The following is a 14,825-nucleotide window of genomic DNA, read 5'->3' as shown; positions in this document are numbered from 1 at the left end:
TCTCTAGATGATATTGAACGACAGCTCTCATCACTTTTGATTATCTGCCATTCAAACAGGGGTCATGGAACTGCAGCCCAGCAGCCCTTGTGGCTCTGAGGTTGGGGAAAGGTTAAAGGACATTTCAAAGTCAGACATCATACCTACAAGCCTTGTATCTAGATTCAGACCTCACTTCCCTGTATCAGCTCTAGTCAAGAATACAGGAATTGTAGTCCAGCAGCTGGAGGGACACATAAAATAACATGGTGAACCGGATTCAGCCTTCAGCCCTTGAGTTTGTGGTGTAAAGTATAAGAGAGAAAGAAGGGGGGAAAGCCAGAATTTGTGAACATTTTATCTCTCCCCCCCCCCCAAAGACCCTCCACTTTCACATCTATATTTCGAAATTGATGCAGATACAACAGAAATCTGGCCTTTTCACCATGGTTGCTAATGTTAAGCTTTGTTATTTGCAAGGACAGGCTACACATATTCATACAGTATTCCTGGTGAAATACTCCAACATTCAACCTATGTATGGGCTTATTTGTTGCACTCTGTAGTCACCTCCTTTTATTTGTTTCTATAGAGAAACTTGCAGAAGCTCAGCGCAGGTTTGCTACGCTACAGAATGAATTACAGTCAACCCTGGATGCACAGAAGGAAACCAGTGGTCTTACTACTTTGCGGCAACGTAGAAAGCCAGTCTTCCACCTGTCCCACGAGGAGCGTGTGCAGCACAGGAACATCAAAGATCTTAAACTGGCCTTCAGTGAGTTCTACCTCAGCCTCATCCTACTGCAGAACTATCAGGTATCAGCCATGCTGCTTAAGACAGATTTACCTACCCTTCCATTTAGGGATATCCTAAGTGATTAAGCTGGAAATCTCAGTTTTGGTAACCTGTGTCTTGATTATTTCTTTGGGGTTACTTTTGTTGTGATTTATAGGGCTGCAGTTTGCCATTTAAGTAATCATACTGGAAATGACTAAATGAGATCATACAACCTCAAGTCACACTGTCCTTTGCATAATATTTGGGAAGTTATCAATAAGCCATGGACTCAGATGGAAAGCTTGAACACACAACTAATTTCCAGTATTTTACCACGTTGCCAGAAAGATCTTTTGTGTTGACTTTGAGCAAAATTGATTGAGCAGAGTGGGATACAATTCCTTGTGATCAAACTCATCCCAGCTATTTTTAGTCCATTGAGAGGAAAGTAATTAGCCACTTTACCTCTACATTACCTTCAAGAACAAGAATGTGCAACCATTTTATATAATGTACACTTTCTTTCAAAGGAAAAGGGGATGAGAGAAATAGAGGAATCTGACAGCATTTTTAGACGAGCTTCATAGATTTCAGTTAACGTCTTCAGACATATTGATAGCGTTATCAGACTTCACATATAATATCAGTTGCAGGGTGGTATTAGAATGTACTAGGACAGAGAAAAATAAAGTGCCAGTTTGTGACATTGTTCACAATCTATTTATCTAATCTGTGGCCATAGTATTCTATTGAAACCCCATGAAAGATCAGAAAGAGGAACCCCTTTCTGGTCATTCATTTTCCTTTCCTTTGAGGTAGATTAAATTAATATTCATTGTACTAAACTCTCTATCTTCTGAAATTATACAGTGGGATAGAAAAAGTCTTGCAAAAAGTCCAGAACATGTGATGCAATGATATTAGATTTAACAATGGCTTCAGCTTTCTGTGGTACGTGAAAAGCTATAATTACTCCCACAGCAAGCAAAATTATTCAACACAGGGAAATCTATGGTTAAAATCATGGCTTTGTTTCATTTTTCTTTTCAGCTTCATAAAATAAGCCATAAGGGTCTCTAGGGAGGGAAATGCTGGGTTTCTTCAAGAGAGAGTAATTAACGTTTTTCATTGGCAGTAATATGAATCGTTAATGCATTGCCTTCCTATTTCCAGCTACCTCTTCCTTTTCTTCCGTACTGCTAAGCTCAATATTAAATCACTCCAATCATAATTCAGTCAAAAATAATTTCAGCAGAGCTTTGTAACCTCTTGCATAGACACAGTATAAAGCATTCTGTGTTTTTCCTTCATATTTGAACGTGTTTTTGTGGCTAAAATGACAACTTTCTTACATTATTACAGATCCTTGGATGTAGAGAGAAATCTCTAAATCAAAGTAAACCTTTTGTACATCACTTGACTTTCTTGTCTGTGTAATAAAATATGCCATGATATAGTAGTGAAATATTCTTGTTTCTTAACTTAATCTCATAAGGTACAAGAAAATAATGTTAAACATATGCATAGTAGTTCATGTTTTCCTTATCCTTTCTGCTAAACTTGATCAAGATATTATAAGTAACTTCTGAGTCTTAAGTTCAATTACAGAATTAATTGCCAAAAAGAAAATAATGGAGTTTGTGGGTTTTTCCTTTACTTTTGTAGAATCTAAACTTCACAGGATTCCGTAAGATCCTAAAGAAACATGACAAGATCCTGGAAACACCCCGAGGTGCAGATTGGAGAGTGGCTCATGTTGAAGTGGCACCATTCTATACCTGCAAGAAAATCAACCAACTCATCTCTGAAACAGAGGTAGAGTATATTGACCTGAATGTATTGTTAGTGTGTAAACATGCCAAAAAATACTTCAATGTTCTTAAAATGCTGATAACATCATCTGAAGGCAAGATAATTTTCTGGCTGAAATATCTGAATTTCTGACAATTTCCCCTTCCATTAAATTGCTCTAGAATGGTAGCTAATATCAATACTCATTTTATCTTGTAAGCATGACTTACATATGTCTCTAAAAATAGAAAAATGTTACTATCATGATTAATTGCCTCTTTCTTTTTTGTTTCTTTTTTCCTTTTGTGCCTTAGACCGTGGTAACCAATGAGTTGGAAGATGGAGACCGTCAGAAAGCCATGAAGCGCTTACGTGTCCCACCACTTGGAGCAGCGCAGGTGATGAAATGATTAGAAGCACTGAATAATATGTTGCCCCATATAAGTGATTGTGCACAGTTCAGATAACTGGCATTGGTAAAGCCTCGTATCTTGACCATCTTTTCATGTTGATTTTCATTTGATTTTTACTTCAGAGTACTTGTAAGTGGCAGTAAAGTTGTTACTAAAATCAAGGCAGGATTTAATGTGTGCTTTAAAACCTAGCTTATTTTTATCTAGCATTAGTAGATGGTTCCATGGATTGTTTTCTCATACATCTGTAATGTTTATTCTCCACCAAGTCTACCACTTTGTAACTTTCTCCCTCTAGTGGAATATTAAAACACTTATTAAATATATGTCACTTTGGGATCTAGAAAAGGGTTTCTTTAGGTCTAATATTAGTACCTGGTTCACTTGGGCAGCTGTCAAAGCCTGCTGGGTCTGGCATTTTATCTGGGCACCCCACTTCCATATTCCTTCTTCTGCTTGGCTTCCCAGTAGTAGGTCCTAGTCCTGGCAGGGTTGGAGCTGCCAATCTATTTCACCATTCTTACTCAGCTGAAGCATTAGTTCTGTAGAGGCATTGGACCCAAGTGACTCTTAGAGATGTCATCTACCTTGTTGCTTGAAGTATCTGACATCCAGTCCTTGCCCTTGTACTTTGGGAGATAAAACAAGATAGCTGCTTAGAACCAACAGGCACTGAACAGTTAGTTGGTTCTCTCCCTGAACCATTAACACAAGACTCTTCAGGAAGAGGGAATGAGTAGCAATTGTACCAATTCCAGGAGGTTGAAAGTAGTGATCTGGTTATAGTTTGGGTTCAGCTGCATTCTTGGTGTTTAAGACCTGTCCCCATTGTTATTAGCAGTTCTTTCAATGTTTATTATACACCTTTGTTGCTGACATCCACATACATGATGAAGCTCATATGTCATTTTAACAAAGGAAATTCCTGATGAAATTCAGCATGGTATTTATTTTTACTTAAGAGCAGACTGATGGCTTTCAGGGTGGGTTCATTAGTTTTTCCCAACCAGCACCTTTCCCACCTACATAAATCTTACACTCCATGATGTATAGAAATATTCATACTCAATATTTTTACATTAGTTGTGTTACACTTTGGTAACATTGGTAACACTTATTTTTTTCTTCGTGTACTCTGTGAATGCACACTAATGGAGAAGCTGCGCCTGCGCAGGTTCCGACGGAAACTCTTCCAAGCTGAAGTTCAAATTTTGGCGGTAACCACGCCCCCCTTCCCAAGGGGCATATAAGGCAGCCCCAGGCGCCCGCTCTCCAGTTCCTTTTTTTCCGCCGCAAGGTTCACTTCGGACTCTTCGCATGTCTACTACTCGTTTCAAGCGTTGCACGCAGTGTGCTGCTAAAATTCCTGACTCGGACGGCCACGCCAAGTGCCTCTTCTGTCTTGGCGAGGCTCATGTGGTCAGTACCTGCCGTTTTTGCCTAGCTCTCACGGCTCAGGCCAGAAAGAACAGAGCCGCTAGGCTTAGAGCGGCGCTCTACGAAAAATCTCTCGCGCCAGAACCGACTCCGTCGACGTCGGGTACGTCGGCGTCCTCAGCTTTGAGAGCTATGTCGGCACCACCAACTAAGCCTCCGGCAGCCAAGGCTTCCTCGGTCTCGTCCAGAGCGTCCAAGACCTCCAGGGCCGCTAAACCGGTCAAACCACCGTGTACTGTGACGACGGCGACCGTGTCGACCCGCTCCGGAAAGGTGGGACCTTCCTCGACGTCGAGCTCTCTGGCTTCGGTGACCTCGATCCGCTCTCGTATCGGTTCCCCTCCGTCCTCCTCTGCTATCAAAATAGCCTTTAAAAGGGCTCACGAGGAGTCTCGTCGAGCGCAATCCGACTCAGCTGTGGTTCCTCCCACACCTGGCAAGTCCTTGAGGGTTGCATCCAAGCAACCGCCGGCGAAGAAACGGCTAACTCAGTGCTCCTCCTCCTCGGCCTCCTCAAAGAAAGACCCGCCATCTTCCTCGACAACTTCCTCGAGAAGGTCTTCTCCTATTGTACCAGCCCAGAGGCCTAGAGATGTTTCTCAGTCTCCATTGCACCCCCTGTCTGATGGGGAGCTGCAGGACTCACCCCACCACTCTACCCAAACGGTGGTCAGGGTGCCGGTGCCGGAGCCCCTTGCGCCGCCTCGCTCGTCGCGCCAACAGCTCTTCCCTCCCACCTCGACACCGGAGCGTGGCAGACAAACGGCTCGCCTGGCTCGGGCAGCCCAGGCCTCAGCCTCTAAGGACCTTCGGCCTCCGGCCCTCTCTTCCCGCGAGGCCTTGCCTCCTCCCGAGACTGTGCTGTCTTCTCCCCCTCAGTCCCCCCAAGGGGCTGGGGAGGAAGATGTTGATGTCGACCGCCCAGACTCTGTCCTCTCGGCCTCGGTGGTCTCTCTCGGTCTCGACCTCTCTCCTCCCCACGACGCGTATGAGGCGGACCCGCCTTCTCCTACTGACAATGTTCGCGCTTTCGCTGAGCAAATGGTCAGGATGGCCGACGCCCTGGGTTTGGAGATCAAGCAAACCTCCAAAGCAGTGTCTGACCCAGTCTTCAAAAGGGTGCAGGCCCAAGCTCCGCCGGCCACGCTACTCCCCTTTCTGCCTTATCTGTTGGACGTTATCCAGGCCTCCTGGAAAAACCCTTCCTCCATTCCTCCGACCTCGAAGAGGATCGAGACTTGGTACCGTACCGACGATGATACCCTGGAGTGGCTCAAACACCATCCCGACCCTAACTCCCTGGTCGTTAAGGCCTCTCAATCCTCAGGTCGTCAGTCGAATACTCCGGCCGACAGAGAGGGGAAGCGCTTCGACGCCGTGGGTCGAAAACTTTATTCCGGAGCCCTTTTGCTTTGCCGCATGGCGAATTATGGAGCCTGCATGGGTGCCTACCAACAAATTATCTGGGAGAAGGCGCAGCCCTTCTTCGCTAAGATGTCGGACGAAGACCGCTCCGTCCTCACTACCCTCCAACAGGAGGCAGACTCGCTCGCTCACCACCAAATACAAATGGCGAAGCATACAGGTGATACTGCGGGTAAAATGATTGCCCACGCGATTTCCATTCGCCGCCACGCCTGGCTGAGGTCTTCGGGTCTCTCCTCATCTTCTAGACAGGTCATTGAGGACCTTCCCTTTGACGCGCTCGGACTGTTTCACGCCGGTACCGATGACAAACTCAAGTCTAATCATGACTTTAAAATTCTTGCGTCTAAATGTGGCGACCAACCTCAACCTCAGCGCACTCGCTGGTTCCCGCACCGTTCCCGCCGTTTCCCGCCGCAATCTTTCAGACACCATTCTTTCAGGCGGCCTTCGGGCTCGAACAATCAAGCCCATCACCAACCTCGCCGGGGACCTCATCCGCAAAAGCAACGCGGTCGATCCACCCCTGCTCCTCCGCAGCCTAATCGGCGTACCTGACGCCAACCCCTGCCAAAGCTCCTCGCCCGCTACCGTTGTAGAGCCCACGCTGCCTCGTCCCTTCGGTATCTTTGCAGACCGACTAGCCCCTTTCTACAATCAATGGGACTCTATTACTTCAGATGCATGGGTTCTCCGCATTGTCCAAGACGGCTACGCCTTAGAGTTCATGGACCTCCCTCCTACAGGTCACGTTCTCCACTCAAACCCTTCCCCAGAGATACTGGCCGAAGTCGAAGCGCTACTGGCCAAAGGCGCTATCCGTCCCTCCCCTCCCGAACTGGACCCTTTAAGTTTCTTCTCCAGATACTTTACAGTCCCGAAAAGAGGAGGCGGGCTACGCCCGATTCTGGACTTAAGGGCACTCAATATATTCATTCGCCCCTCCAAATTCAGGATGGTCTCTATTGCCTCTATCCTCCCGATGCTGCAGCGGGGAGACTACTTTGCCTCCATAGACTTACGAGACGCCTACTTCCACGTGGCAATACGAGAGGCGCACAGACGGTTCCTATGCTTCAAAGTTCTCGACCAAACCTACCAGTTTACCGTTTTGCCCTTCGGTCTCGTCACGGCCCCGAGGGTCTTCACCAAGGTTGTCGCCGCCGTAGCGGCCCACCTCAGGCTACATGGCATCACGGTCTTTCCTTATCTGGACGACTGGCTTCTCGTCGGGCCCGACCCGGTTCTTCTCCAAAATCACGTCTCTTTCACGCTGCGTCTTCTAAAATCTCTCGGCCTCCAACTCAATTCCGAGAAGTCAAATCTCTCCCCGTCAACCCGAATCCGGTTCATCGGGGCCCTCTTCGACTCCGTCGCAGAGACTGTGTCACTTCCGTTCGACAGATTCCTGGCTCTCCGCCACCATATCGCCCTTTGTCGATCTGCCCGGAGGGTCAGAGCCCGTGTCATTCAGGTCCTTCTAGGCCACATGGCCTCCACGGTTCTCACGACCCCGTTTGCCAGGCTGCGCCTTCGGACCCTGCAAAGGTGGTTTATAGACACTTTCAAACCGTTCCACCACCACAACTCCAGATACCTGTCGGTACCGTCGTCCGTCCGCCAGTCTCTCTCATGGTGGATGTCTCACCAAAACGTGTGCAAGGGCCTTCCTTTCCATCCAGCCCCGCCATCGCTAACCATAACCACAGACTCCTCCACCTACGCTTGGGGAGCCCACATGAACGGTCTAACGGTTCAAAATCTTTGGTCCCCGTCAGAGAGGGCCAACCACATAAACTTCCTCGAACTTCTCGCCATTCTCAAAGCCCTAAAAGCATTCTCCCCCCTCATCCGCCACAAGTCCATCCTCATTCAATCGGACAATCTAGTAGCAGTATTCTACATCAACAAACAGGGTGGTACGGGTTCGAGGAAACTGATGCTCCTCTCCTCTCGTCTCTGGATTTGGTGCATAGCCCACGGCGTACAGATCTCTGCAATCCACCTACCGGGCGCCCAAAACGGCTTAGCGGATGCCCTCAGCAGGATGACTTCTTCCTCTCACGAATGGAAGCTCAATCCCGAGGTCCTCGACGGTCTGTTCCGCCTCTGGGGGCGCCCTACTCTGGATCTCTTCGCGTCTCCCCACAACGCTCAGCTACCCCGCTACGGAGCGAGGCTCCCCCCGAACTCTTTCCCCGGCTGCCTAGGGGATGCCTTTCTTCTGGACTGGTCGGCGGAGATGCTTTATCTTTTTCCACCGATTCCCCTCATACCGAAAGTTCTCGAAAAACTTCTCTCGATCTCGGTCACGGCGATTCTCATAGCTCCGGCCTGGCCCCGCCAACCGTGGTATCCAGCCCTTCTTCGCCTCTCCAGAGGATCGTTTCACCCTCTGCCTCTCTCGCCGCACCTTCTCTCACGGGAGGACGGCAAAATTCTTCACCCGGACCTTTCTTCCCTTCATCTCACTGCATGGAGGATTCTTACCTAGCCTCTCTTCCGCAGAATCTGCAAGACGTCCTGCGGGCAGCCCATAAGCCGTCTACTACCAAGGCTTATTCCTACAAACTCTCTCGCTTTCATGCCTTCCTTCGATCCCGTAACGTCGACACCTTCCCGACCTCGGTATCGGTGGTCCTCGACTTCCTCATGACTCTCGTCGAGAAGAAACTTTCTCTTGCCTCTATAAAAGCTTATCTCGCAGCTCTTTCCTGGTCTTTTCAGCGCCACGGCCAGCCATCTCTTTTTTCTCACCACCTGATCAAAACCTTTCTCCGGGGCTACAATAACATCTGCCCGCCGTCGCTACCACCTACGCCGGGCTGGAGCCTCGAACTTGTACTTTCTCAACTGTCTTCTGCTCCCTTCGAACCGCTTGCCTCGACCGATCTACGCCTGCTCTCCTGGAAGTTGGCCTTTCTGGTGGCGATCACGTCGGCACGACGGCCATCCGAGCTCGCTGCCCTCAGAGTCGACGAGCCTTATCTTCGTTTCCACCATGACCGCGCTGTTCTTCGCCCGGACATTACCTTTCTTCCTAAGGTGGTGTCAGCCTTCCACCTCAACCAGGACATTGTCTTACCAGCTTTCTTCTCTAACCCCTCCTCTCCTCTCGAGCAAAAACTGCACCTTCTCGACGTTCGGAGAGCACTTCTTTTCTACAGGGACCGTACTAAGGACATTCGTAAGTCACAAAGACTCTTTGTCGCCTATGCCCAGGACAAGTTGGGTAATCCCATCTCTTCCCAAAGACTGTCCCACTGGATCGCTCAGGCCATTGAGTTGGCCTATGAACTAGCCAAGCGACCTCCCCCTCCTTCCATCCGCCCGAGGTCGACTAGGAGCCTCTCGGCGTCGACCGCCTTCCTTAGGGGTATTCCGCTTGACTCCATATGTAAAGCGGCTATCTGGTCAAACCCTCTCACGTTTGTCTCTCACTACAGGCTGGACAGTAAGGCCCTTAAAGACTCGGCCTTTGCAAGATCAGTACTCTCATCTTGCCTCTCCTGACTCTCAGACGTTTTTTCTCTTCATATTCACCCACAGGTGACTCTCTATACCTCTCCTTCAAGTTGGACGGGGTTTTTTCCCCATACCTGCCTCTAGGGATATGTTTTTTTCCCATGATTGTATTGAGCAGTTGCTCTGTTGCTTTGTACCGCCTCGTTGGCCCTGGCGGATATGCCAAAGACCAAGATGTGTTTGTCCCTCTCCCCCTGGGAGAGCGTTTATATGCACTACGCAATTGTGTATTTTTCTCTATCATGTTTATTGAAAAATTCCTTCCATGTTATGTTCTTCTTCTATGATGCTCATGTTGCATTGCACTGGTCCTTTCGGACAATTTATTGCACTGGTCCCTTGGGACGGTTATTTTTTCTATGTCCTAATAAACATGTGTTTGGACATTCACTGATTGTCGAGTTTGCCTTGTCCCACCATCCGGGACCTTAGCGTGTTAGTCTCCATTAGTGTGCATTCACAGAGTACACGAAGAAAAAGGACAGGTTGCTCACCTGTAACCATGTTTCTTCGAGTGTACTCTGTGAATTCACACAAACCCGCCCTTCCTTCCCCTCTGGCAAACCTCTCCCTTTCTCGTTGCCTTGGCGGCGTAGGAACTGGAGAGCGGGCGCCTGGGGCTGCCTTATATGCCCCTTGGGAAGGGGGGCGTGGTTACCGCCAAAATTTGAACTTCAGCTTGGAAGAGTTTCCGTCGGAACCTGCGCAGGCGCAGCTTCTCCATTAGTGTGAATTCACAGAGTACACTCGAAGAAACATGGTTACAGGTGAGCAACCTGTCCGTAGGCAAGATACTCAACACTGTGAAGGTGTAGAATATAGTTCTTGCCAAAATGGATCCTATGTTTGCCTACCTCTGTTTTTTTTTCCCTCAGTGGAGCAAATAGCAGGTGTGGGGCCTTTACACAGAGAAAATTGCACTGGGAAGAAAGCTTTGATCAACTCTTTCCTAGCATGACAGGTGCTTTTAAAATGAAAATTAATGTTAGGAGACCTAGTTGTAAAAATGCTGCATAATTTTTCAGTTTTGGCTCAAAACTAGGCAAACTTAAAGAGCACTAGTGGTTTTCTTAGGTGAGAATTCAGCTGCAATTCTTCTTGGCAGCATAATATTCCTGTGTCCTGGCTTGTGTTTATGCATTAAAAGATTCAGTTGTGTCAGAGAAAGATGAACAAATTAACAGTTTACTTCAACCAATAAGCATTTTTGTACAAACAACAACTCAAGCTGTTTTCTGATTTATCTGCAGCCTGCACCAGCATGGACTACTTTCAGGGTTGGACTATTCTGTGGAATATTAATTGTGCTGAATGTTACCCTCATACTTTCAGGTAGGTTTCTAGCTATGTTCCTATACTTACAAGTTTACATGGTAGCGGAGAGTGGATTTTGGGTAATCTGTTTGGGCTCCTCCATCATTTGCAAATGAAAAGACAAGAGAAATAAGGACATTTAATGAATGAATGTAGGGTCAACTGGAAACTACACTAAAAGTTTTATCTATGACATTATATTATCTAATACTACTATTTTGAGCAAAATGCCTGTTGTGATTATGACTGAGAGCCACTTGTTTAATCTTGGTCCTCAGAAAATCACTGTCTCTTGGACTAATATAGGCAGTCCCCAAGTTACAAACAAGGTTCTGTAGGTTTCTTCTTAAGTTGTATTTGTATGTCAGTTGGAACAGGTACATTTTTAAGTGTAACTCCAGCCATAGGGAAGGGTTAACACCCCTATGGTGTTTGTTTTGATGTCTGTGCCCCTGTTCAGAAGATTTCACCTCACTTTCTGTCCCTATGATAATTAGATTTTGAAAACTTTGACTTGTTGTAGAAACAAGGATTGGTGATAAATCTTCAGAGGAGACACCTTTCCCATTATAATTTTTTCAGAAGTGAATTTTCCTTTCTAGAGGTAGATTTATCTCATTTCCTGCTGTCTCACCCCTGTTCTTAACTACGAGTTGTTTGTAATTTGGGAACAGCCTGTACATGAGTTAGGTGAAAGCAAACAGAATTGGAGAACTTCCACATCTGTGCAGCTTCACACTTATGTATTCTTCAGTGATTTTGTAAAGAAGGGCAACATACATGCTTAGAGACATACCGAGCCCATGATGTCAGATAATTAGACATGCGTACAAATGTATTTGGCCTTCAGAGAGTTTCTACAGTAAACACTATATAATAGGTGTAACTGATCTTTTTATTATGGAATATAGTTTTAAGGTGAACTTGCATTATTTTTTCTCTCCAAAAGAAGCCAGTCAGTGAGTTCTGAAACTGGTGCCATTAAATAGTCAGGCACACCTATACTATTGTACATTTCAGTTTGGCAATTGCTGAATGGATATTGAATATGCTGTATTACAGGCTCTATTTCAACTAATTCTGACCTTCTGGAAATGAAGTTCAATTTTCTGGAATAGATTTGGCACAATTATTTGTAAAAAGAAATCATGTCTCTGCTTCAGTTCTATCCAGGAGTTATACAATCTGTAATTGCTGACAAAACAAAATCAGAACAATAAAGTACAATGAATTATTGCCAGAAAGTGGGTGAAACTGGTGTATTTTTTAAAAAAAAAATGTTATGGAGCATATCTTATTTACTGGAGCAGACTGTAGTGTTACTCTTTGAGAAAAATAAAATTCCAAGATCATTCTTAAATTTTGTGGAAAATGTAAAGTACTATTCCTAAACTCGTGCTTTTATTTTAAAACTTCTGTTATTGTTTCCTACAACTTTTATTGTGTTTGTATTTTGTTAAGCAATTCAGGTATTATTCCTGTTTGAAAGAGCAAGTATGCAAATAGTTCTGTGATTAATTTGCTTTCTTCTTAACTGGAACAAGTGAATAATATTTCCAGGAGTAATATTTGCTTGGGAAACATTAACTATGTGTGGGAAGGTTAAAGCATTCACGGGGTTTTGTTTAGGTTGCTGGATTTGGGACATGCATTATCCTAACCTCAGAATCTGTACTTTGTGCAAGGTTCAACATAGATTTGTATAGGCCTACATTCATAATGATAGAATCTTGAATAAATTTAACAAAAAAAGGTCCTGCTTATCAGCATTCCAAAGGCATCTTGTTAACCAAATCGAATGTTAGCCCAAATAGTTCCTTGGTCAGATACAGCCTGGTTATTTTGTATGTTTTTACCTTGAAGGAAGGTGTTTTGTTTAATATTCGGGGACATCACAAACGTAGACTTGAAACAGCGTATTAATTTGAATAGATCCCGGTTTTCTTTTAAATGTACATGCACATACAATTTTCCTTCCATAATCCTTCAGCTTTCTACATAAGACCCCATTCATTTCTTGTATGAGAGAAATGAACTTAGTATTCTAGATTCTACAAGTGAAATAATCAGATAAGCTACTCAAACATTTGAATTGATGTTTATACATGCTTGTCTCTTAAAGGTATATTCTCTTGGTCTCTAGATTTTCTAGTCTCAGCATTTTAAAAGTCAGATTCTTATCTTGTTCAAATTTATGACAGTGAATGTTGGCTTAGTTCGGTGACATCATATTTCCGGTTTTATCAGTATTTTAAGAGTGGAATGGCCTCTGTTATAAAAGAACAAGATGTTGACAGTTTTCAATATGTTTCCCATTTGGCACATTTTTGATTTTATTATTTCTTTGGATAGCCGTGTTTAAAATGAAAGGATCAAATGTGTGGCCACTCATCAGAATCTATCGAGGTGGCTTTCTCCTGATAGAATTCCTTTTTCTACTTGGCATAAACACATATGGCTGGAGGCAAGCTGGAGTGAATCATGTCCTGATCTTTGAACTCAATCCCCGCAGTAATTTGTCTCATCAGCATCTCTTTGAGGTACGTATTAGTACAGTTCAGAAAATAATCAGAACTGCCTAACTAGTGATAGAAGTCATCGTCCCTTTTCCATAGATGATGGTGTAGCTTAGTGATACCAATATGCATGTGATTTGGTCACAATTAGATAGTTACATTTTCTACAATAGAGATTACTTTTGGTAGTGTTGAAGTGCTCAAGGTAGCGGGGCTTTTTCATGATACTTAATCAGGAATACCTACTGGGTAGTTCACAGCTAAACTTAATACAGCTGGCTTGATCACAAATGCAGGCAAGATTTCATTTATTCAGCTATTACTCTAATTGTAAAGCTTTTATCATCCATATTGAAAACACATTATCCAGCAGGGGGTTTTCGGGGATTCTCTTGTCTCTATCAAGGGACTATGCCTTTTAATTCTCAAGCATGCTTTTTCTAGATAGTGTGTGCAGATTTTATTTTATGACAAGGGCATAAGGACATTACAGAGGAAGTGACAGTTGAAGTGTGGAAATTACTCATGTGTGAAAAGTTTCTTTTATAGATTCAGCTGAGATTCAAAGGCAGTTGAATACATTTATACAGTTGCTACCACTGCATTTGTTGCAGTCTATCAAAAATATAAAAATATACAGTCCTGAAACAATGTTTCTGTGTTTATATATTTGAAGGTTACTAGATCCCCTTGTTATCTTCAAAAAGTATGTTCCAGGGCAATGTGTAAAACTAATAGCATCTGAGCAATAAAATATAATGATATATAAAAATTAACTTGTGAGAAATAAAAAGTAACCATTTAAAAAATTAAAAAGCAAATAAAATACTGAGTGTTTAACCTAGTGTCTTCAAAAAGAATTAACTTAGTGACTTAAAAATATAGTATTGGTGCTAGTTAAATCTCATTCAGGTGACCATACTTTTGCCAGGTGGCCTGGTCCCATCCGGGCAGGCTAGCCTCTCTATGCCTGGAAGGGGATCAGGTTACTGGATTGGTTTATGAACACCCATTCCCTCTCTTTTCTGGGCTTGCCAACACTCGTCTTTGCAGTCTCTTGCAGTGTGTCTTAGTCTTGTGTGGCTTGCTTAGAGAGTGGTAAGGCTAGGCAAGATAGATAAGTCCCTGTGAAAAATGGTTTAGGGCAGACCCAATTGCGGTGGCATGTAATCCATGAATAATCAAATCTGTGAAATCCAAATGAATGAATGTGGAGGTCCCGGTGTACTTTTAAAATACATATGGGAATGCATTGCATTAGTCCAGCTAAATGTTGTTAAAACAGGAATGACTGATGAGGCTTTCCTTCTCCAGACAGACAATGCCATCATTTTGAACTACTCAACACTTGTAGTTGCTGCTTTTGAGTTAGTTAAGCATAATTGAAATACTTGGGAATGCTTAGCAGAATGTTTTTACTTTGAAAATCAGTGACACATTACAAACTGCTTTTTAGATCTTTGTTAATTTCACAAAGTTTCTCACAAGACAAAAGTAGCTACCATTTGAGAGATGCAAGTGTTCTAGGGTTCTCTTTGACCTGGCTACTAAAAATCTAGATAACTTCAGCATTAGTGTAAGGGGGTGAGGGGTGTTCAGCTTGCAATTTTTACTTATTTCTCTCTCAAATGCATTCCATATTTTTAA

General features: G+C 44.4%; 1 protein-coding gene across 1 annotated transcript in view; it reads left to right on the top strand.

Moving 5' to 3' along the window:
* The window catches only part of xpr1 (xenotropic and polytropic retrovirus receptor 1), a 129,179-nt gene that overhangs the window by 70,863 nt on the left and 43,491 nt on the right, over nucleotides 1–14,825 (top strand). Inside the window, exons 4-8 of the mRNA XM_003219859.4 lie at nucleotides 572–795; nucleotides 2,423–2,572; nucleotides 2,863–2,946; nucleotides 10,599–10,680; nucleotides 13,015–13,202. Coding sequence (XP_003219907.1) covers nucleotides 572–795; nucleotides 2,423–2,572; nucleotides 2,863–2,946; nucleotides 10,599–10,680; nucleotides 13,015–13,202 — 728 coding nt within the window. The remainder of the gene's footprint in view (nucleotides 1–571; nucleotides 796–2,422; nucleotides 2,573–2,862; nucleotides 2,947–10,598; nucleotides 10,681–13,014; nucleotides 13,203–14,825) is intronic.

Source organism: Anolis carolinensis, chromosome 4 (genome assembly GCF_035594765.1).
Source record: "Anolis carolinensis isolate JA03-04 chromosome 4, rAnoCar3.1.pri, whole genome shotgun sequence".
Taxonomy (NCBI): Eukaryota; Metazoa; Chordata; class Lepidosauria; order Squamata; family Dactyloidae; genus Anolis; species Anolis carolinensis.
This window is presented reverse-complemented; position numbering and strand designations above follow the sequence as displayed.